This window comes from Ranitomeya imitator, chromosome 1 (assembly GCF_032444005.1).
Source record: "Ranitomeya imitator isolate aRanImi1 chromosome 1, aRanImi1.pri, whole genome shotgun sequence".
NCBI lineage: Eukaryota > Metazoa > Chordata > Amphibia > Anura > Dendrobatidae > Ranitomeya > Ranitomeya imitator.
The window spans coordinates 358,187,413-358,212,869 of record NC_091282.1 but is presented as its reverse complement, the minus strand read 5'-3'; the positions used below and the strand labels follow the sequence as shown (position 1 = coordinate 358,212,869).

At 43.7% G+C, this 25,457-nt stretch overlaps 1 protein-coding gene across 2 annotated transcripts in view; it reads left to right on the top strand.

Moving 5' to 3' along the window:
* Positions 1-24,992, top strand: part of TTC5 (tetratricopeptide repeat domain 5) — a 65,633-nt gene extending 40,641 nt beyond the window's left edge. For both annotated transcript variants that reach the window (XM_069760798.1, XM_069760807.1), the window contains exons 6-10: positions 3,190-3,246; positions 3,354-3,500; positions 6,502-6,689; positions 23,611-23,755; positions 24,495-24,992. In XM_069760798.1, the coding sequence (XP_069616899.1) occupies positions 3,190-3,246; positions 3,354-3,500; positions 6,502-6,689; positions 23,611-23,755; positions 24,495-24,614 (657 nt within the window). In that variant the 3' untranslated portion in view covers positions 24,615-24,992. The remainder of the gene's footprint in view (positions 1-3,189; positions 3,247-3,353; positions 3,501-6,501; positions 6,690-23,610; positions 23,756-24,494) is intronic.
* Positions 24,993-25,457: the final 465 nt, after the last annotated feature.

Sequence of the window (25,457 nt, the reverse complement as noted above, 5' to 3'; positions counted from 1 at the left end):
CACAGCCTTAGCATTTAGTGAACCTAGCAAAAAGGCAAGCAAAAAACAAGTGTGGGATTGCACTTTTTTTGCAATTTCATCGCACTTTGAATTTTTTTCACATTTTCTGTTACACGACACATGGTAAAACCAATGGTGTCGTTCAAAAGTAGAACTTGTCCCGCAAAAGATAAGCCCTCACATGGCCATATTGACGGAAACATTATGGCTCTGGAAAGAAGGAGAGCGAAAAAAGCTCCAGGGGTGAAGGGGTTTAGAAACATGGATATGGACATATCTATGGAAATAGATATATAGATAATTAGATATATCTGTATGTATCTATCCCATATCTATCTAATTCTATCTGTCTGTCTGTCTGTGCCTATCTATCTACTGTATCTATCTATCTATCCCACATCTATCTATCCATCCATCCATCCATCTGTGTGTGTAATGGAGTGTGGGTTGGACAAATGTAAAAGAGGAGTTGGACAGAAATGACACTACAAATCTTTTTGAAGAGAGAGGAGGGAGGGGTTTGGGTGTGTTTTTGGAGTGGGTGTGGTAGGTTCGGGCTTAGTGGCAGTGCAAAGCATCATGGAACTTGTAGTATTAGAGCACAATAACTCAGGAGAAAGGAAGTTGTCGATTAACCCCATGAGAGCTGAATCCAGCACTGAAGATGTGCTGCTACAGCATGATAACAGCTAATATTGCTAAAATAAACACAGTAGATGTTTTCAGTGGCACATAATAGCAAGATTTATGAAAAAAACAAAAAAACTTTATAGTAGTTGACAACTTCTTTAATGTAATACAAAGATTGCTGCTTTAGACAAGTTTAAATCGCTTTCATTAGGTAAACGGTGTGGTAGATCGGCTGGTGTGGTAGATTGGCTGAACATGGGTAGAAATGGAATACTGTCCCTGAGATATGAGAGAATAGCATTCCCTTACAGGTGACAATCCAGCAGCTGTCAGCTGTGCACTATAGCTGACCACAAGCTGCATTAGCGACGATTAGTGTTGGCACCGTCCATATCTGTTTAACCCCTTTAGATGCTGCTGTCAATAGTGACTACATCATATAAATGGTGAGGGCTTCCTCTTTATCCTCATCAGCATCCAGAGATCATGATTGTGTGACCCTGATGTTTGCCATGGCAATTCACAGCCAAATAGCGACCTTAGAGTTGCCAGCCATAGCGACATGTTCAGAATTTAGTGACATTTACCATATTTTCCCGACTATAAGACACATTCCCCCCCCCCCCCCCCCAAAAAAAAGGGGAAATACAGACTTACCGGCAGTGGTGCGGCGGTGGCAGAAGTGCGGGGATGAGGAGGCGGTATGGCGTGAGCGGGGTCCCTTCCACAGGTGAGGTGACGCAGAAGCCCAGTAAGCAGCAGAGCCGAGTGAATCATGGCGTTATCGGTGGTGGCAGCCATCTTCCTGAGGCCACACGTGCGCAGATGGAGTGTCCTGCTTCCCAGGGCTTCAGGGAAATGGCCGCGGGAGGCCGCGCGTGCACAGACGGAGATCGCGGCGGCCATTTTCCTGAAGCCGAGTTCGCAGATTTAGATCTCGGCTTCAGGAAAATGGCCGCCGCGATCTCCATCTGCGCATGCGCGGCCTTCTAGAAGATGGCCGCCGCCACCGATAAACCGGAAATTAACCCGGCTCTGTTGCTCACATTGGAATGGATACCGGGCCGCTGCGTCACCTCACCTGTGGAAGGGACCCTGCTCACGCCATACCGCTCATTATCCCCGCACCCCTGCCGTTGCCACACCACTGCTGCAACCCCCCCCCCCCCCATGGACACCAGGCCGTGGCGTTGCCCACCTAAGCAGGAAGGGACCCTGCTCAGGTGCACCCCGTACCGCATCACCCCACCTCTGCCGACACCATGCCTCCTGTGACCCTGCTCTGCCACCGCCAGCCCTCAGGTAAGATACTGTAAATTCGGACAATAAGACGGACCCCCATCTTATAAAAAATCTTTTTTTCTGCAATTTTCACCCCAAATTTGAGGTGCGTCTTATAGTCCGAAAAATACGGTCGGTGGTAAAAAAAACTTTTCAGTTTCTGTTATGCCACTTTGCATTAATTCCTGAAACTAATCTAAAGGGGTTAATAAACTACCTGACTGCAGTTTTCAATATGTCAGGGGGTGCTATTTTTAAAATGGTATAACTTTTGGAGGTTTTCCAACATATAGGACCCCCAAAGTCACTTCAAACCTGGATAAGTCCCTAAAAAATAAAAAAAAAATTTTGTAAATCTCCTTGAAAAAAACCTCCTAAAATGCTAACAAAATAAAATAACATTTTACAAATGCTGCTGATGTAAAGCAGACATGTGGGAAATGTTATTTATTAATGTTTTTCTGTGGTATGACCATCTGGATCAATGGGATAATCATTCAAAGGTTGAAAATTGCCATTTTTTATTTTTTTTTTTACATTTTTGTAAAAAATTTTATGTTTGTGTTTATTTATAGGAAATTTTAACCCAAATTTACCATTATCGTACGTTATAATGTGCCACGAAAAAACAATCTCAAAGTCACTGGGACTTGTTGACGCGTTCCAGAGTTATTACCACATAAAGTGATACTGGTCAGATTTAAAAAATTTGACCCGGTCACTAAGGGGTTAAGTGCAGCATAAACCAAGCTGGAAAAAAGTAAACATGGCCCTGTGAGAAAAACAGCAAAACAAAATGCAGTCCTTCTCCTAACCAGGGATCAGCCCACTCAGGGTTAGCAATGTCCATGTTTCATGTCCTTTAACCCAGGCACAAACACTTCCCTGGAGTGTTCCTCTCCAGACTCTGAACACTGCTGTCTTTGGAGGCCAGCTACTTAAGCCCCAGACCACACCCTGGGATGGAGATAAGGTGGACTATAATCTTAAGATCAGTAACACTGCCAGTGTGATGTGCCATCATTTTTTATTATGGGAATGCACATTTAAAACTTGGGCATTCTTTGCATTGGAAGCTACATTGGACAACTGAAATAAAACTGAAATGCAAGTAGAAATCCTATCTCTTTCTACCTGATGTTTTAAAGGTAGACGTACTCTAAGGAAATGAAATGTTATAATGATATGGAAAACGTCATGAAAGAATAGAAGCTAATGTTCTTTATTCAAAGAGTTCATGAACTGAATACCGATTCATAAAAACTTCTTATATCATAGGAGAGGGTGGACAAGACTGCTTCTAGTAATCCAGATTTGCACCTCAATCGAGCAACGGTAAGTGGTAAGGTTGAATATCCAGGAATTCTATTTACATTGGTAGGAAATGGCTGTAATTTTTAGTTTTGATAAAGCCCTCTGTAATGGCACGGTCTTCCACTCAGTTGTCCAAGTACGAGGAGAACTACCAAGGAGCGTTGGATGGGTTTTCTCGAGCAGCTGCCCTAGAGCCATCTTGGACTGAACCTGTGATGAGGGAAGAACAGTTGCTTGATTATCTGAGCAAGTTGTGTGCTCTTCTCAACAACAAGGTATAAACCCCCTGGACATCTTTCTGCTTCTGTGATATAGTTATATAAGCTAGATGATTTAGGTGAGTGGGACTGGTTTAAAATGAGGGATATGGTGGAGACTATTGGGTGTGAAATGGGTAGGCGAGAGATATAGTTACATAGGTTGAACTTGATGGACCTAGGTCTTTATTCAACCTTTTTCCACCAATTGTACATTTCGTCACTAATCTATCTATAACCCACAATGTTATGTATAATGAGGAAATCATCCAGCCCTTCTTTTTAAATGCTGTTATACTGTCTGCCATTACTAGCTCTTGTGATAGAGCAGTCAGACTGTGGAGTGCCCTAACTGTAAAGAACCCTTTTCTTATTTAGCTGTCAGAATCGCCTTTCTTTTGAGTGTCCCGTGGTCCTTAGACTCTAAAATCTTGTTTTGCGTTTCTGGCTGCTGCTTGACATTGAGTACTGCTGCTCAGCTTACTTGTAATCAGAACACCCAAGTCCTTCTCCTGTTCTGTAGTCCTGAGTATGCTCCCATTTAATGTGTATGCAGCAATAGGATTACTCCATCCCGGGTGCATTTATCTATATTAACCCTCATTTGCCAAGTGTTTACTCATTCAGACCTCTTATCCAGATCGTTTTGCAATATTGTAATGTCAAGGTCAGATTTTAGTATCCTACATAGTTTGGTGTCGTCAGCAAAGACTGACACTTTACTCTCAATCCGATCCAACAAGGTCCCAGCACATATCCCTGCGGTCCCCACTGCTGACTATATCCCATTTAGAGAATGTACCATTTATGAGACTTTGTTTCCTGTCATTTAGCAAATTCCTTACTCATCTGCATATAGTTCCCCCCAGTCCTTGCTTCTGTAGCTTAAGTAGAAGGCGGTTATGGGATACAGTATCAAATGCCTTTGCAAAGTCAAGATAAATCACATCAGCCGCATTACCAACATCCAGATTTGCACTTACCTCCTCATAGAAGCCCTACATGTTAGTTAGACAATCATGACTTATTCTTCATGAATCCATGCTGGCTGTCAGTTATTATCTACAATATAGCTCTGCACGTCTTCTCTTATAATGCCCTCACAAACTGTGGACACTACTGATGTCAGGCTTACCGGACGGTAGTTGCCTGGATCCACCTTCTTACCTTTCTTAAATATCGGTACCACGTGAGCCATCCTACAGTCCTGTGGCACCATCCCTGTTACAAGAGAGTCTAAGAATATGATATACAGCAGTCTGTCAATTACTGAGCTCAACTTCGTCAGTATCTGTGGATGACTGCCATCTGGGCTGGAGGATTTGTCAATGTTTAAATTGCTCAGACGTAGATGTGTTAAACTAATTATATCAGGTGGTGAACTTTAGATTTTTGCCTCATTGAATGATCACTGGAATAGACAGGTCACTGGTGAACACGGATGAAAAGTGCCAGTTTAATATCTTAGCCTTTTCTTTGCTCTCTAAAATTATTTTATTGTCCTCTTTTAATCCCTTTCCGACATCAGGCGTAATAGTACGCCAATGTCTGACACCCTCTCCTTGCCAGCACATGTCAGCTGTTTTGAACAGCTGACATGTGCCCGGAACAGCCACGGGTGGAATCGCGATCCACCTGCGGCTATTAACCCGTTGAATGCCACTGTCAATTGCTGACAGCGGCATTTAACATGCACTTCTGGTAATCACACCGGAAATCTGCCCATTGGTGACCCCCGTCACGTGATTGCTGGCCACCGATGGGTTGGCATGACAATCGGAGGTCTCCTGGAGACCTCTATGGTTGTCACTGCCATATTGCTATTGAGTGCCGCCCAGTGGTCAGTGCGCATAGCAAGTGAGATATTCTGCTACATACCGGTGATCTGATCATCGCCTGTATGTAGCAGAGGCGATCTGGTTATGACAGCGTGTAGTCTCCCATGAAGACTATTGAAGCATGTCAAAAGTGAAAAAAAGGTTTTCAAAAATTATAAAAAAAATATATATAAATGTTCAAATCACCCCCCATCGCCCCATTCAAAATAAAACAAAAAAATAAACATACACACATTTGGTATTTCCACGTTCAGAATCGACCGATCTTTCAATAAAAAAAAAAAAGGATTAACCTGATCGCTAAGCGGCGTAGCGAGGAAAGTAAAATTGCCAGAATTACCTTTTTTTTTTTTTTGGTCGCCGCGACATTGCATTAAAACGCAATAACTGGTTATCAAAAGATCGTATCTGCACCAAAATGGTATCATTAAAAATGTCAGCTCGGCACACAAAAAATAAGCCCTCACCCAACCCGAGATCACACTACGAGTATCGGAAAATGGCGCAAATTTTTTTTATGAAGTTCCACTTAGATAAAAAGAATCTAGACATGTTTGGTGTCTATGAACTCGTACTGACCTGGAGAATCATAATGGCAGGTCATTTTTAGCATTTGGTGAACCTAGCAAAACAAAAAACAACTGTGGGATTGCACTTTTTTTGCAATTTCACCGCACTTGGAATTTTTTTTCCTGTTTTCCAGTACACAATATGTTAAAACCAATGGTGTAGTTGAAAAGTACAACTCGTCCCACCAAAAACAAGCTCTCACACGGCATTATTGACGAAAAAATAAATAAGTTATGGCTCTAGGAAGAAGGGTAGCAGAAAATGCAAAACCGAAAATACCTCCTGTCATGAAGGAGTTAAGGGGCTGATACATCTGTCTTTTTTTTTTTTTTTTTTGGTATTTATGTTGTATGGGAGAGTATAAGGCAATTATCCTGCCATTGGTGAGTTGGTATGTTCTGAGATGCTGTGGGGGGAATATTTGGTAGTATCATTACTGTACCAGAAACGCTAGGTGTCTCTGTATAGAGGACTTGTAAAAGTCGCCATGTAACCCACACCTTGAATTAAGATAGGCAGTTGTTACATAAAGTTTCATTTTACAAAGATTTAATTGTCTCACTGTGCCAACTTGATGTATTATTTGTTTCTTCTTAAATCTTCTCATACAGGGAAAGATCCGTGGTAAAAGACTACAGAACATGCTGAGTAATTTAAATCCAGGGCTTTTGGGTCATTATGGAAGTCCTGGTGGACTAGAGCTAAAGGCCTTAAGTGCTCTGCAGTCAGGAAAAAACCCTGGTTGTGTGGTTCTGGGGAGGGTCGTATTCAGCTTAGTTCCTGAGGAGCGAGTGCCATTGTGAGTAATAGCCTATTCCTTTAATACAAACTGATGCTAGAGTCACCAACAGTCAGACAAATTAACATGAATGATTGTATATATATTATAATATTCGTCTGGGAGGAAACCCACACAAACATGGGGAGCACATACAATCCCCTTGCAGATGTTGTCCTTGGTGGGATTTGAACCCAGGACCCCAGCACTGTATGATTACAGTAATAATTGCTGGAATACTTAGGGATTTTCTTGTGTGTTGTTTTTTTTTGCAATTTTACTGGGCTACTTTTTCTTGTTAAGAGCTATTCTTAGTATCCGCATAGTATGTTACAAGACATTCTTTAAATGAATAATTACATTATTTCTCATAGGAACAGAATTCTGAATAACGGTATGTGCACACTTTGCGGATTCTCTGCGGATCCGCAGCGGTTTTTGCGGTGCAGAAACTCTACAGATCTGCAGTTGATTTACAGTACAATGTAAATCAATGAGAAAAAAAAATGCTGTGCACACTTTGCGGAAAATCCGCTGCAGAAACGCTGCGGTTTAAAAGAAGTAGCATGTCGCTTCTTTTTTGTGAATCTGTAGTGTTTTTGTACCCATTCCATTATAGAAACCGCAGGGGTAAAAAACGCAGCAAATGCGCAAGAAAAGCAAAAACGCACAAAAAAACGCTGCGGAACCGCACAAAAAACGCAACAAATCCACAGGTGCGTTTTCTGCCAGGAGAGGCAGAATCCACACCAGAAATTCCTAAGCCTAATCCGCAACGTGTGCACATAGCCTAAAGGTACCTTCACAATGAACAACTTAACAACGATATCGCTAGCGATCCGTGACGTTGCAGCGTCCTGGATAGCGATATCGTTGTGTTTGACATGCAGCAGCGATCTGGATCCTGCTGTGACATCGTTGGTCGGGGCTAGAAGGCCAGAACTTTATTTCGTCGCTGGATCTCCCGCAGACATCGCTGAATCAGCGTGTGTGACGCCGATTCAGCGATGTCTTCACTGGTAACCAGGGTAAACATCGGGTTACTAAGCGCAGGGCCGCGCTTAGTAACCCGATGTTTACCCTGGTTACCAGTGTAAATGTAAAAAAAAACCAAACACTACATACTTACATTCCGGTGTTTGTCGCGTCCCCCGGCGTTCTGCTTCCCTGCACTGTGTCAGCGCCGGCTGGCCGTAAAGCAGAGCACAGCGGTGACGTCACTGCTCTGCTTTACGGCTGGCGCTTACACAGTGCAGGGAAGCAGAACGCCGGGGGACGCGACAGACACCGGAATGTAAGTATGTAGTGTTTTTTTTTTTTACATTTACACTGGTAACCAGGGTAAACATCGGGTTACTAAGCGTGGCCCTGCGCTTAGTATCCCAATGTTTACCCTGGTTACCCGGGGACTTCGGCATCGTTGGTCGCTGGAGAGCTGTCTGTGTGACAGCTCTCCAGCGACCACACAGCGACGCTGCAGTGATTGGGATCGTTGTCTAGATCGCTGCAGCGTCGCTAAATGTGACGGTACCTTAATTGTAAGTACTGAAACAATGACCCTTTGTTTTCTTGGTGAGCTTTTTCTCCATCCCTTTTTGAATAGATGCAAGTTTTCGACCCTAGGAAAGCTCCTGTATTAGACTGGCTGCTCTGTGTTTTGCCTTTGTTAGGTACAAGATATTACCAGTCTGTAGTATTTTACTGCAAATGTACCTCTCAGCAGTAAGGCTGCGTTCACAACTGTGTCAAATGCATGCAGTACTGTTTCCCATGTAGATGATGGAACCCAGTAATCGCCATTGCAAGTTTTTGGTATCTATCGAGCAACACTTCACATTTTATTACAGTTTTCTGTTTAAAATGAAAACCATGACACATATATGAACAGAATTTGAGTAAAATGTTTTCTAACTTACCAGTTAAATCTCTTTAGTGATGTTTTCCACTACTGTAACAGTTCTTGTCGTTTTGGGTGATTGAAAAAAAAAAAAATACTACTCTATCGGACAGGCGCCAGTTCTCTGCTCTCATTACCGTTTTCTGCCAGTCTCAGGGCATTAACATCCGCATGGGGCACTACTTGACAATCAGTGGCCGCTGATCAGCTTCATTCGGACAGATGGTGAAGGCTGCTGCCGATCATCAGCCGCTGATTAGCTGTACTGGTCATGTGATGCCCCTTTCCAGATGTTGATGCTCAAAACCAGACATGGTGTCAGAGTATCGGAATCAGTCAAGTAGGTGTGAATAGGATTTTTTTTTTTCTTTTTCCTCATCACAGGCCTTTTAAATAAATTTTGATGGCATTGAGCTGCAATATCACATCCAACCGCTCCTCTTCCCCCTTCCCACATTTTCCATAGTAAATAAAAGGGGGCATTAGCAGAGTGAGACAAGTAATGACCAACAGTTTACTCTCGATCTACATGTCTCACACTGGTAATTTCACCTTTGATTTAAAATAATCTCTGGAGGTAGATTTTCAGGGAAATGTATGTCCCACCCATAGATCTTAACAGCTCATTTATATATTAATAAACATGGATTTCTCAGGAATAAAGCATTGGATCACAGATATGAAGGCATCATTTTAGTCGACTTTCAATAACCTACATGCCCATATAGAAAGCTTAAGAGGGTTGCCACTACTGACAGATTTTCTTTAAATCACCACTCCAGCGTTTTTTGGTTGTTTTTTTTTACCCCTGGAGTGCTATCAGTAATGCTCTTAGTAATATACTTACCCAGGGCTGCCACTAGGAATTTCGGGGCCCCATACTGGCAACTTTTTTGGGGGCCCCCTTGAGACTTCACCCAGGCTCCACCCTAGCTCCGCCTCAACCCCTCAAACCACTTCTGCACCACGTGCTCACCAATCACACATTAACAGTTCCCATCACCAGATCACACACATACACAGCAGCTTTTGTTTTGGCCCAAAGATTTTTTTAATCCACCACCACGACAAGGTAGACTCCTCTGGCCGGGCCATACTCTACTGCAGTGTTCCCCAACTCCGGTCCTCAAGAGCCACCAACAGGTCATGTTTTGAGGATTTCCTTAGTATTGCACAGATCATTGAATGCTTGCCAGTCCAGGTGATGCAATTATCACCTGTGCAATACTAAGGAAATCCTGAAAACATGACCTGTTGGTGGCTCTTGAGGACCGGACTTGGGGGACACTGCTCTACTGTAACTTATTATTCATTTACTAAAATATCCAATACTCTTGGCCCCGCTCATTCAACTGGACCCTTAATGATTCACTGCTCTCCTATCCTGAAATCGCCCAAAAATTGAAAAATCATATAGACGAATATTTCTCTTTGAACAAACAATCAGCCTCTTCGCCGATTTCCTTACGGGAAGCACACAAAGCAGTACTTTGAGGTCTCTGCATCCAAGAAGCCTCTCGCAAGAAAAAAGATAGAAATGCGAAAATAATCGATTTGGAGAGCAGGGTGCCAGCTTTGGAGTCCCAGATGAAAACCACACCTTCACCCACCACATATCGAGACGTCCTCCACGCTCGGATAGAACTAGACCTTCACCTCTCTGAGAACGCCGACCGTGCTATACGTTGGTCACAGCAACGCTTCTACGCCCTTAATAACAAAAATAATTCTAAGCTCGCTCGCCGCTTAACCCCTTTCTGCCATCGGACGTACTATTCCGTCCATGTGGGGTGGACCTTAATTCCCACGGACGGAATAGTACATCCAGCGCGACCGGCCGCGCTCACGGGGGGAGCGCAGCCGGGTGTCAGCTGCCTATTGCAGCTGACATCCGGCACTATGTGCCAGGAGCGGTCACGGACCGCCCCCGGCACATTAACCCCCGACACACCGCGATCAAACATGATCGTGGTGTGCCGGCGGTATAGGGAAGCATCGCGCAGGGAGGGGGCTCCCTGCGGGTTTCCCTGAGCCCCCCACAGCAACGCGATGTGATCGCGTTGCTGCGAGGGTCTCCTTACCTCCCTCCCTGTAGCAGGCCCGGATCCAAGATGGCCACGGCATCCGGGTCCTGCAGGGAGGGAGGTGGCATACCAAGTGCCTGCTCAGAGCAGGCGCATGGTAAGCCTGCAGTGCTGTCAGACAGATCGGTGATCTGACAGAGTGCTGTGCAAACTGTCAGATCAGCGATCTGTGATGTCCCCCCCTGGGACAAAGTAAAAAAGTGAAGAACAAAAATTTACACATGTGTAAAAATAAAAAATAAAAAAAAATAATTCCTAAATTTTTTTGGAAGTGCATTTGAACAGCAAGGTTGATTGCTGTTGAGGGGAACTAGAAAAAAAAAAAAAAAAATCTATAAATCTTCAGCAGAGCGAGTGTGAGCGAGCTGAGTGTGTCCTGAGCGTAAGTGTGGACGGCGGTAAGTGTGACTTGTGATTCAGTGAAGAGGTATTTGGAAAGCCTTTAACAAATACCTGTGTGAATTGGTGTGAGTTGCTGAATTGGGGGTAGGTATATTCATAAGGGTTAACTTAGGGTGGGGGCTCATAGTTAAGGGTTTATAAGGGGCAGCTGTTTGGGGCTCAAGTCCTTTTTGGAAGTGCATTTGAACAGCAAGGTTGATTGCTGTTGAGGGGAACTAGAAAAAAAAAAAAAAATCTATAAATCTTCAGCAGAGCGAGTGTGAGCGAGCTGAGTGTGTCCTGAGCGTAAGTGTGGACGGCGGTAAGTGTGACTTGTGATTCAGTGAAGAGGTATTTGGAAAGCCTTTAACAAATACCTGTGTGAATTGGTGTGAGTTGCTGAATTGGGGGTAGGTATATTCATAAGGGTTAACTTAGGGTGGGGGCTCATAGTTAAGGGTTTATAAGGGGCAGCTGTTTGGGGCTGAAGTCCTTTTTGGAAGTGCATTTGAACAGCAAGGTTGATTGCTGTTGAGGGGAACTAGAAAAAAAAAAAAAATCTATAAATCTTCAGCAGAGCGAGTGTGAGCGAGCTGAGTGTGTCCTGAGCGTAAGTGTGGACGGCGGTAAGTGTGACTTGTGATTCAGTGAAGAGGTATTTGGAAAGCCTTTAACAAATACCTGTGTGAATTGGTGTGAGTTGCTGAATTGGGGGTAGGTATATTCATAAGGGTTAACTTAGGGTGGGGGCTCATAGTTAAGGGTTTATAAGGGGCAGCTGTTTGGGGCTCAAGTCCTTTTTGGAAGTGCATTTGAACAGCAAGGTTGATTGCTGTTGAGGGGAACTAGAAAAAAAAAAAAATCTATAAATCTTCAGCAGAGCGAGTGTGAGCGAGCTGAGTGTGTCCTGAGCGTAAGTGTGGACGGCGGTAAGTGTGACTTGTGATTCAGTGAAGAGGTATTTGGAAAGCCTTTAACAAATACCTGTGTGAATTGGTGTGAGTTGCTGAATTGGGGGTAGGTATATTCATAAGGGTTAACTTAGGGTGGGGGCTCATAGTTAAGGGTTTATAAGGGGCAGCTGTTTGGGGCTCAAGTCCTTTTTGGAAGTGCATTTGAACAGCAAGGTTGATTGCTGTTGAGGGGAACTAGGAAAAAAAAAAAAATCTATAAATCTTCAGCAGAGCGAGTGTGAGCGAGCTGAGTGTGTCCTGAGCGTAAGTGTGGACGGCGGTAAGTGTGACTTGTGATTCAGTGACTTTGGATTCAGGGAGTTTCCAGGGGAGGAATTGCTGTCTGATTTTTATTAATACTTTGTATTTATTTATTTATTTTTTAATTGAACTGTTCTGTCTGGTGCAATCCCCATTAGGAAATGTGCTCCACGATTGTTAATGCCATCCAGTGCACATCTTGCCACATGTATGCAGTCCTTGAGCAGCCGATCGAGGGTGCATACTGCTGTGCGAGATGTGAGCACGTTGTGCATTTGGAAACCCAGATTCTGACTCTAAATGTGCAGCTGGCAACACTGAGATCCATAGACAATATGGAGAGGAGTCTTCTGCTCACGGAGCAGACGCTCAATGGGACAGATGAGGGGGGTGATGGTGGGATGGAGCTACAGGACAATGAAGTAGCAAGCTGGGTGACAGTTAGGAAGCGGGGTAGAGGGAAGAGTGCCAGGGAGGCTAGTCCTGATCTGGAACACCCCAATAAGTTTGCTAAGTTGGCAGATGAGGGGGGTGCCAGTACAGGGGTAGCACTGCTGCAGCCAGGCATGTCCTCTGAAAGCCGGAGGAGTGACTGCTCCAGTAAGGAGGGAAATAGGAGAGCAGGGCAGGCCAGACAGGTGCTGGTAGTGGGGGACTCAATTATTAGGGGAACAGATAGGGCAATCTGTCACAAAGACAGGGATCGTCGAACGGTGTGCTGCCTACCTGGCGCTCGAGTCCGACACATCGCTGATCGGGTGGACAGATTATTGGGAGGGGCTGGTGAGGACCCAGCGGTCATGGTGCACATTGGCACTAATGACAAAGTTAGAGGTAGGTGGAAGGTCCTTAAAGATGATTTCAGGGAATTAGGCTGCAAGCTGAAAGCAAGGACCTCCAACGTGGTATTTTCCGAAATACTGCCGGTACCACGTGCCACGCCAGAGAGGCAACGGGAGATTAGGGAGGTTAATAAGTGGCTCAAGAATTGGTGTAGGAAAGAGGGGTTTGGGTTCCTGCAGAACTGGGCCGACTTCTCAGTTGGCTACAGGCTCTACGCTAGGGACGGGCTGCACCTCAATGGGGAGGGTGCAGCTGTGCTGGGGGAGAGAATGGCTAGAAGGTTGGAGGAGTGTTTAAACTAGGAATTGGGGGGGAGGGTATTCATTTTATAGGAGGGGAAGATAGTGCAGACAGAGACCTGGGCACAAATAAGGAAGATGGGGGTGGCGGTGGCATGGGGGTTGGGGTTAGAACAGTTAATAATTTAAGAAATAGAAGTACAGAGAGGAACATAAAGTGCATGTATACTAATGCCAGAAGCCTCGCCAACAAAATGGACGAATTAGAACTAATGTTGTTGGAGCATAATTATGACATGGTGGGGATATCTGAAACGTGGCTGGATGAGAGCCATGACTGGGCTGTTAACTTGCAGGGCTACAGCCTGTTCAGAAATGACCGTACAGATAAGTGAGGGGGAGGGGTGTGTCTATATGTAAAATCATCCTTAAAACCCATCCTGCGCGATAATATAGGTGAATTTAATGAAAATGTAGAATCCCTGTGGGTGGAGATAAGGGGAGGGGGAAAAAATAATAAATTACTGATAGGGGTTTGTTATAAATCTCCAAAAATAATGGAAGCAATGGAGAATATCCTCGTAAAGCAAATAGATGAAGCTGCGACTCAAGGAGAAGTCATTATTATGGGGGACTTCAACTACCCTGAAATAGATTGGGGAATAGAAACCTGCAGTTCCAGCAAAGGTAATCAGTTTTTGACAATTATGAGAGACAATTACCTTTCACAACTGGTTCAGGACCCAACAAGAAGGGGGGCACTGCTAGACCTAATATTAACCAACAGGCCAGACCGCATATCAAATATAAGGGTTGGGGGTCACTTGGGAAATAGCGATCACAAAATAATAAGTTTTCAAGTATCCTTTAAAAAGATGTGTAGTAGAGGGGTTACAAGGACACTAAACTTCAGGAGGGCAAATTTCCAACGGATGAGAGAGGATCTTGGTGCAATTAACTGGGACGATATCCTGAGACACAAAAATACACAAAGAAAATGGGAGACGTTTATTAGCATCCTGGATAGGACCTGTGCACAGTATATACCGTATGGGAATAAACATACTAGAAATAGGAGGAAACCAATATGGCTAAATAGAGCTGTAAGGGGCGCAATAAGTGACAAAAAGAAAGCATTTAGAGAATTAAAGGAAGTAGGTAGTGAGGAGGCATTAAATAAATACAGAAAATTAAATAAATTCTGTAAAAAGCAAATCAAGGCAGCAAAGATTGAGACAGAGAGACTCATTGCCAGAGAGAGTAAAAATAATCCTAAAATATTCTTTAACTACATAAATAGTAAGAAACTAAAAAATGATAGTGTTGGCCCCCTTAAAAATAGTCTGGGTGAGATGGTGGATGAGGATGAGGAAAAAGCCAATATGCTAAATGACTTTTTTTCATCAGTATTTACACAAGAAAATCCCATGGCAGACAAAATGTCTAGTGATAAAAATTCCCAATTAAATGTCACCTGCTTAACCCAGCAGGAAGTGCGGCGGCGTCTAAAAATCACTAAAATTGACAAATCTCCGGGCCCGGATGGGATACACCCTCGAGTACTGCAGGAATTAAGTACAGTCATTGATAGACCATTATTTTTAATCTTTAAAGACTCCATAATAACAGGGTCTGTGCCACAGGACTGGCGTATAGCAAATGTGGTGCCAATATTCAAAAAGGGGACAAAAACTGAACTCGGAAATTATAGGCCAGTAAGCTTAACCTCTACTGTGGGTAAAATACTGGAGGGCATTCTAAGGGATGCTATACTGGAGTATCTGAAGAGGAATAACCTCATGACCCAGTATCAGCACGGGTTTACTAGGGACCGTTCATGTCAGACTAATTTGATCAGTTTCTATGAAGAGGTAAGTTCCAGATTGGACCAAGGGAACCCAGTGGATGTAGTGTATATGGACTTTTCAAAAGCTTTTGATACGGTGCCACACAAAAGGTTGATACATAAAATGAGAATAATGGGGATAGGGGAAAATATGTGTAAGTGGGTTGAGAGCTGGCTCAAGGATAGGAAGCAAAGGGTGGTTATTAATGGAGCACACTCGGACTGGGTAGCGGTTAGCAGTGGGGTACCACAGGGGTCAGTATTGGGCCCTCTTCTTTTTAACATATTTATTAATGACCTTGTAGGGGGCATTCAGAGTAGAATTTCAATATTTGCAGATGACACTAAACTCTGCAGGGTAATCAATACAGAGAAGGACAATTTTATATTACAGGATGATTTATGTAAACTAGAAGCTTGGGCTGATAAATGCCAAATGAGCTTTAATGGGGATAAATGTAAGGTCATGCACTTGGGTAGAAGTAATAAGATGTATAATTATGTGCTTAATTCTAAAACTCTGGGCAAAACCGTCAATGAAAAAGACCTGGGTGTATGGGTGGATGACAAACTTAAATTCAGTGGCCAGTGTCAGGCAGCTGCTACAAAGGCAAATAAAATAATGGGATGCATTAAAAGAGGCATAGATGCTCATGAGGAGAACATAATTTTACCTCTATACAAGTCACTAGTTAGACCACACTTAGAATACTGTGCACAGTTCTGGTCTCCGGTGTTTAAGAAAGACATAGCTGAACTGGAGCGGGTGCAGAGAAGAGCGACCAAGGTTATTAGAGGACTGGGGGGTCTGCAATACCAAGATAGGTTATTACACTTGGGGCTATTTAGTTTGGAAAAACGAAGACTAAGGGGTGATCTTATTTTAATGTATAAATATATGAGGGGACAGTACAAAGACCTTTCTGATGATCTTTTTAATCATAGACCTGAAACAGGGACAAGGGGTCATCCTCTGCGGTTGGAGGAAAAAAGGTTTAAGCATAATAACAGACGCGGATTCTTTACTGTAAGAGCAGTGAGACTATGGAACTCTCTGCCGTATGATGTTGTAATGAGGGATTTATTACTTAAATTTAAGAGGGGACTGGATACCTTTCTGGAAAAGTATAATGTTACAGGGTATATACACTAGATTCCTTGATAGGGCGTTGATCCAGGGAACTAGTCTGATTGCCGTATGTGGAGTCGGGAAGGAATTTTTTTCCCCATTGTGGAGCTTACTCTTTGCACATGGGTTTTTTTTGCCTTCCTCTGGATCAACATGTTAGGTTAGGCTATGGGTTGAACTAGATGGACATATAGTCTTCCTTCAACCTTAATAACTATGTAACTATGTAAATAAAGAAAAAAAAAATATTATTCCCATAAATACATTTCTTTATCTAAATAAAAAAAACAAACAATAAAAGTACACCTATTTAGTATCGCCGCGTCCGTAACGACCCAACCTATAAAACTGTACCACTAGTTAACCCCTTCAGTAAACACCGTAAGAACAAAAAAGAGGCAAAAAACAACGCTTTATTATCATGCTGCCGAACAAAAAGTGGAATAACATGCGATCAAAAAGACAGATATAAATAACCATGGTACCGCTGAAAACGTCATCTTGTCCCGCAAAAAAAGAGCCGCCATACAGCATCATCAGCGAAAAAATAAGTTATAGTCCTCAGAATAGCGATGCAAAAATAATTATTTTTTTCTATAAAATAGTTTTTATCATATAAAAGCGCCAAAACATAAAAAAAGATATAAATGAGGTATCGCTGTAATCATACTGACCCGAAGAATAAAACTGCTTTATCAATTTTACCAAACGCGGAACGGTATAAACGCCTCCCCCAAAAGAAATTCATGAATAGCTGGATTTTGGTCATTCTGCCTCACAAAAATCGGAATAAAAAGCGATCAAAAAATGTCACGTGCCCGAAAAATTTTACCAATAAAAACGTCAACTCGTCCCGCAAAAAACAAAACCTCACATGACTCTGTGGACTCAAATATGGAAAAATTATAGCTCTCAAAATGTGGTAACGCAAAAAATATTTTTTGCAATAAAAAGCGTCTTTCAGTGTGTGACGGCTGCCAATCATAAAAATCCGCTAAAAAACCCGCTATAAAAGTAAATCAAACCCCCCTTCATCACCCCCTTAGTTAGGGAAAAATTCAAAAAATGTATTTATTTCCATTTTCCCGTTAGGGTTGGGGCTAGGGTTGGGGCTAAAGTTAGGGTTTGGATTACATTTACGGTTGGGATTAGGGTTAGGGGTGTGTCTGGGTTAGAGGTGTGGTTAGGGTTACCATTGGGATTAGGGTTAGGGGTGTGTTTGGATTAGGGTTTCAGCTATAATTGGGGGGGTTTCCACTGTTTAGGCACATCAGGGGCTCTCCAAACGCGACATGGCGTCCGATCTCAATTCCAGCCAATTCTGCGTTGAAAAAGTAAAACAGTGCTCCTTCCCTTCCGAGCTCTCCCGTGTGCCCAAACAGGAGTTTACCCCAACATATCAGCATACTCAGGACAAATTGGACAACAACTTTTGGGGTCCAATTTCTCCTGTTACCCTCGGGGAAAATACAAAACTGGGGGCTAAAAAATAATTTTTGTGGGGGGAAAAAAAGATTTTTTTATTTTCACGGCTCTGCGTTATAAACTGTAGTGAAACACTTGGGGGCTCAAAGTTCTCACAACACATCTAGATAAGTTCCTTGGGGGATCTAGTTTCCAATATGGGGTCATTTGTGGGGGGTTTCTACTGTTTAGGTACATTAGGGGCTCTGCAAACGCAATGTGACGCCTGCAGACCATTCCATCTAAGTCTGCATTCCAAATGGCGCTCCTTCCCTTCCGAGCCCTCCCATGCGCCAAAACGGTGGTTCCCCCCCACATATGGGGTATCAGCGCACTCAGGACAAATTGGACAACAAATTTTGGGGTCCAATTTCCCATGTTACCCTCAGAAAAATACAAAACTAGGGGGATAAAAAATAATTTTTGTGGGAAAAATTTTTTGTTTTATTTTTACGGCTCTGCATTATAAACTTCTGTGAAGCCCTTGGTGGGTCAAAGCGCTCACCACACATCTAGATAAGTTCCTTAGGGGGTCTACTTTCCAAAATGGTGTCACTTGTGGCGGGTTTCTATGTTTAGGCACATCAGTGGCTCTCCAAACGCAACATGGCGTCCCATCTCAATTCCTGTCAATTTTGCATTGAAAAGTCAAATGGCACTCCTTCGCTTCCGAGCTCTGTCATGCGCCCAAACAGTGGTTTACCTCCACATATGGGTTATCAGCGTACTCGGGACAAATTGTACAACAACGTTTGGGGTCCATTTTCTCCTGTTACCCTTGGTAAAATAAAGCAAATTGGAGCTGAAGTAAATTTTTTGTGAAAAAAAGTTAAATGTTAATTTTTATTTAAACATATAAAAAAATTCCTGTGAAACACCTGAAGGGTTAATAAACTTCTTGAATGTGGTTTTGAGCACCTTGAGGGGTGCAGTTTTTAGAATGGTGTCACACTTGGGTCACACTTGGGTATTTTCTATCATATAGACCCCTCAAAATGACTTCAAATGAGATGTCCTTTAAAATAAAATGGTGTTGGAAAAATGAGAAATTGCTGGTCAACTTTTAACCCTTATAACTCCCTAACAAAAAAAAAAATTTGGTTCCAAAATTGTGCTGATGTAAAGTAGACATGTGGGAAATGTTACTTATTAAGTATTTTGTGTGACATATCTCTGTGATTTAATTGCATAAAAATTCAAAGTTGGAAAATTGCGAAATTTTCAGAATTTTTGCCAAATTTCCGTTTTTTCCACAAATAAACGCAGGTAATATCAAAGAAATTTTACCACTATCACGAGAAAACAATGTCAGAATCACCGTGATCCGTTGAAGAGTTATAACCTCATAAAGTGACAGTGGTTAGAATTGTAAAAATTGGCCCGGTCCAGAACGTGCAAACCACCCTTGGGGGTAAAGGGGTTAAAATGCAATCCTCTACCTAGACCCCCCCCTATACGTTTGCGCACCTCCACAGGTGTTACAACTAACCCACAGCAAATTATTCATGTTTTCCAGCAAAAACTAAAACAGCTGTATAACGCCCCATCTACCACAAATATAGATACCGTGGAGAACTTTTTAGACTCTGTCCCCCTTCCAGCCCTTAGTTCTGATATGGTCGAACTTCTTGACCAAGTCATAACCCCTAACGAAATCGAGATAGCCATTAAAAATTTGAAAATTAACAAAAAACCAGGCCCTGACGGGTTTACGGCCCTTTACTATAAAACATATGCCCCTGCACTGACCCCACACCTCACTAATTATTTCAACTGCCTGAGAGATGGTAATAAACCAGGCACAGCCTCATTAAGGGCTGCAATATCTATGATACCTAAGCCCAATTCAGACCACTTATTTTGGTCCAATTATAGACCAATATCTCTAGTTAACATAGACCTTAAAATACTGGCTAAGATCCTATCACAAAAGTTGAATTCAGGCTTAGGTGCATTAATACACAAAGATCAAGTAGGCTTCGTCCCGCGCCGACAGGCCTCAGACAACATACGGAGGGTCTCCCACTTGCTACCTCTCTGTAAGCGCCGCAACATATCAAGCATGTTACTGTCATTAGACATCAAAAAAGCCTTTGACTCTGTGTCATAGCCTTACTTGTTTGCGGTGCTGCAGAGATGGAAGTTTCCGGACCACTTCCTCTCCTGGATCCACGCTCTCTATAGTTCCCCTTCCGCCTACGTGCACTACAGCGACTTCTCCTCTACACTCTTCCCAATAAGCAGAGGTACCCGACAGGGTTGTCCCCTCTCACCCCTATTGTTCCTCCTAGCGTTCGAACCACTGCTATCCAGCTGCGTCTCAACTCCAAAATACAGGGCGTAGAGGTGGCAACAGTCCCACAGAAGCTATTTATGTTTGCAGATGATATTCTACTCCTTCTATCGTCCCCTCAGACGTCCTTACCGGCCCTTCTCCAAACCTTACAAGATTTTGAATCTATATCTGGTCTGCAAATAAACACTGCCAAATCTTACACAATGAATGTATCCCTCCCGCAATCAACTATAACACAACTCCAAAAAGATTTTCCGTTCCAGTGGGTTACCAAACATTTGGATTATTTAGGAGGAAAACTGACGGCTAGCTTAGACACCCTCTACACAGCCAATTATCCACCTATGCTCCGTAAACTTCTCCTTCTGCTCCAATCTTGGGAGAAGCTGCACCTCTCATGGCTAGGCCGAGTGCGTGCCTTGAAGATGTTGATTCTCCCCAAGCTACTTTATCTATTCCGCGTCCTGCCAATCCCTATCCCTTTGCACTTCCTTAAAATGGCCCAAAGATCAATAGATACTTTCGTTTGGAGAGGAGGTCTCCCCAAAGTAAATAAAGCCACCCTCTACCGCCACCGCCTGAAAGGGGGCTTGGGTGTTCCTAACCTTTCTAAGTATTACCGCGCCGCAGTTGGGCCAACTGACCCTATACCACTCCTACACTGAACCTCCATTATGGCTATCCTTAGAGGCCTACAAGCTACAACCCGACACCATAGATACAATTTTATGGATTCTCCCAACCCAACGCAAACATATCTCGAACCCCATTATAAAACACTCTCTTGCAATCTGGGACTCGCATAAACATTCTTCAAAGCTAATTTCACCCTTTTTGCCCCTCGCTCCACTATGGGACAACATCCTATTCCCCCCCAGGCATGAGATCGCTTAGATACTTCCAAAGGTGGGTTGAAGCTGGGATAACTAGAGTTCACCATCTCTTCAATGCGGACGGGATTATCCCATTCCCGGCCCTTCAAGAAAAACACGGTTTCCCCCCTGGAGAGATATTTAGATACTTACAACTAAAAAACTTTGTTAGCTCTTTATTGAAAAATTCTACCCTCCATACTCCTTTTACCTCATTCGAACAAAGGTGTCGTCAAAGCCCCCACGCCTCAGGTACTATATCCCTCTTTTACTCACAATTAAACTCCCCCTCACATAGAAACTGCTTGAAATACACCTCTCGCTGGGAGTCCGATATTGGGTCTACCCTGTCTGACTCAGTGGTCCCAAATCTGGTCCTCCTCCACTGGAGGAATACTAAATACCCTCATGCTGGAAACCAACTATAAAGTGCTGACCCATTGGTATCTGACCCCAGCTAGTGTGGCCAAGGCAGTTGCCAACTACTCCCCAAACTGCTTTAGAGGTTGTAACTCTATTGGAGACATGTTCCATATCTGGTGGCTATGCCCAACTGTCAGGAGACTATGGATCAGAATCTACCATTTAGTGTTCTCGGTCGCAAATATAAATCTCAGAAAAACCCTTGGGAGGCCCTACTCAATAAACGTATCTCCAACATTCCCAAACACACCTAGGCTCTTATATCATTCATATTTTTGGCAACCAAGCAAACTATAGCTCTGGCTTGGAAAAAAACAACCATAGACTTCTCCGCAGTTAAAACACGCCTCTCCTGGTACATGGTTAATGAAAAACTGTCAGCTATTCTTATGGACAAAGTGGGTAAATTCGAGAAAGTATGGCTTCCCTGGGCGGAATATACTGATCACACTCCCTTTGCCGTACCTACATTTTATTTAACGAACACTGAACCATCGGACTCAGAATGACTTTCCGCAATTATCACGCACAAAGTGATTTTACCGCATGGCAGTAGAGTTTAACTGAACCTTCATCTCGGACGTTGGTTCAATTACTGCAGCGGCATAATCCTGCCGCTGGGGTCCGATGAGCAGAAGAGCGAGTGCCCCATACACCAGTATTGCCCTGGTGGCGGCCCTGCACATATATGCTCACACAACCTGCACACACACTATACACATATAGGCCGGAGTCACACTACAGCGAGATACGGCCGAGTCTCGCAGATTAAAACCAAGCTCTGGCACCGGCACTCCGGAGTGGAGCGTGCGGCTCCATGTATTGCTGTACGGCCACACGCTCCGCTTCGGGGTGCCAGAGCAGGGTTTTAACCTGCGAGACTCGGCAGTATCTCGCTGTGTGTGATCCCGGCCATTTACGGATATTACAGCGCACAGCCTGAACACACTATACACACTGTATATATACTGACATTACAGCACCCAGCCTGCACATACCATACACACTGTATATACACATATATGCTCACTCTTTTCTTCATAGAGGACCGGAAATAAGGGGTCATGTAGTCAGGAATCAATCTGGTCAGTCCTGCATGCCACCCCTGCCCGACTGCTGAGCTGCTGGGAGCATTACAGGAGGGAGGGGGCTCCTGTCTGTGAATAGCAGCCATGCAGGGGAAAGTGCTGTCAGGTTTTTCCCCTCTCCTCAGGAATATTGCTCTCCTCTGCCCAGTACTGTGTATCACCCTCCCCTCAGTAGCTTTTCCCATCATCACCCCTCTCCTCCCCTCAGTAGCTTCTCCAATAACCAACTCTCCTCAGCACTGTCTGTGTCTAATTCCCCCACACACCTGGCTCCGCCCACCTCTTCCCTTTCTTGCTTGTTGCCATGGAGTCTGTGAACCGCTCTGCGCACACACAGGGAAACCTCTCTTGTCCCTGGAGCTGAAGAGGCGGTCCAGGAAGTGGTGAGTGGGAGCTCACAGCCAATCACAGACACGCACCGTGCAGGGCAGTGTTAATAAAGATGACAGATGCTGCCCCTGGAGCCTGGTGAGGAGAAGCAAAAGAGGACGGACCCCGACCGGGTCACAAACTCTGCCAGCGTGTCTCACAGTCCGGGCCACTCCTCCTTTGCTTCTGCTCTGGGCCCCTTACACCAGTAAGGGTAGTAATGCCCTGATGGCGGCCCTGTACTTACCAGCCGTCCTCTTCTAATCCTGCTGGCGCCGCTGCGGTCTAGATCCGTCCTGGAAGTTAGAGGTAACAATCACAAGCTGTCATTGTAGGCCTGAGCGCCTTCTTCTGGCTCTCGTAGACTTCTATCGAGTAGTGACTTCACGATCGCCCAGAAAACAGTGGCGGCATCTGGCAGGACACCACAAGACAGACCGGAGCCACCTGATAACAGAAGAAGAATTAAGTATTTTACTCCAGGCTCCATCCACAGACGGTTTCTATTAGTCTGAACCAATCTTTCTCTGATCGGATTCTGATCATTTTGATCTAAAACTATAATTATAATTTTGTTCTCCTTAGTCAAACTGTCAGTAAAGGTTAAAGGGGCTACCAGGGATAGTAAAACATAACTGTTTTGTCCCCAAAAATGGTGCCACACTTTTTCACACATTCATACCATATACAACCCTTGGAAAAGCCCTTTAATTCTGCTTTTACTACTACATACTATGTTTTGGTGGGGGTTTTTTTTAGTAATTTTTTTCTTTCTTTTTTTTTTTTTTCCTTTTTAGCACATTTGGACTTGTAGATGCAGATGAAAATTGTTACGCTATAATGGTTTACAATATGGTGGAAAGCTGGGGAGTGCTCATTGCAGACGCCGTTGCCATCCCTGAACCCCACATGAAACAACATAATATTCAGCATAAAGGCCAGGTGAGTTTCTGGTCAATGCCTGATAGAAAATCTGTCGGATGCTTCGGGCTGGACATTATACACAGCGATAATTTAATGCCTTTGTGGAGGAGGTTCCATCATAAACATTATATTACTGTAGATTGTGGTTTTTAGATTCTGTGGCACCATTAGTGTCAATTCCTTTTAAAGGGGTTGTCCTCTTTTTAGAAAACTACTGAGCATTACTCTTCACTAGTGATGAGCGAGTATACTCTTTGCTCGGGTTTTCCAGAGCATGCTCGGGTGGTCTCCCGAGTATTTGTTACTGCTCGGAGATTTAGTTTTCATTGCGGCAGCTGAATGATTTACAGCTATTAGCCAGGCTGAGTACATGTGGGGGTTGCCTGGTTGCTAGGTAATCCCCACATGTAATCAAGCTGGCTAATAGCTGTAAATCATTCAGCTGCCGCGATGAAAACTAAATCTCCGAAGATTAACAAATACTAGGAGACCACCCGAGCGTGCTCTGGAAAAATCACTACTCTTCACCGCTGTCTGTTGTTTGGCTGCAGGCATAACATCTCAACAGTGCAGCCAATATCGAAGCTCAATGGCTTGTGTCGTCTACACACGCTAAGCTCAGTGATTGACTGCAGCACTGTTGGTGATTAGCTGCAGCCAAACAGAAACCAGGACATCGATGTAGAGCTGGGGTTGGGGGCGCTAAGTCTTACACTATGGTTTCCCCTTTTCTAACCATGTTTCATTTTATTACCAGACATTTGTGTTTCAAAGTATTCGCGTTGACTCCCCTGTCCGGTTGCTGGTGAATGGTAAGCCTCAAGGACCGAGCACTCAGGCCAGCGCAACAGTGGCGTACAGACCCCAGAGCGAGTAACTGCAGGACGGCGGGACCTATCCTCCATGCTGTGAATTGGGGACATAAAGGCAGTAGCGTCACTTGCCGCGCCCCACGTTCTGTGGTGACGAATAAACTCTTCCAGGGTTATAACACAGGCACTTCCAAGCTTCACTAATCTGGTACAATCCCGTTAATTTTCTAATGCCCTAGAATGGTTTCCTGTAACACGTGGCCACATTCCTTACTGCTCGACGTTTGTGCTATTCCCTTATTATTTTGTTTTACCAGCTGTAGTTGTATTTATAATGCCGATTCAGAATTGTGATTATTTATTTTGCCAAAACTTCTTGTTGCCTCATATTTAGAGGAAGATTAATTATTTTTTTTCTATAAAATAAAAATTTAGTTATTTACAAATATTTTTTTTTCCCGAACTTTATTTATGTGGTTTTGCTTGCATTTGCCAGCCATGGATCTGTTCTGGTGTTTGTATGAATTGGATTTTGCAAGTTTCAGAAGATTGTTGGAAAAATCCAAATTGCAAAGGTGAATAAATTTCGGAAGTTCCCCGGTAGGAAGTACTCCAATAGGCAGGGTGTATATGCACAAAAACAGCCCCCTGCTGTACGATCACTGACATGTGGATGTAAATGGATATGATGATCGCGCTTGGGGCTCGTGCAGGCAACCGTGTAACTCAGACAATTGTTATCCGTGGTTTTGATGGATAGCACTTGTCCTCATGTTATTCCATGGGACAATGCACCTGTACGAGTTTTTTTTTTTTTTTTTTTTTATTAACCTGAAGGATCTTTTTTTTGCAGGAATAATTATAGTTTTGAACACTTTGTTATACTATGCAATGTACTGAAAATACAG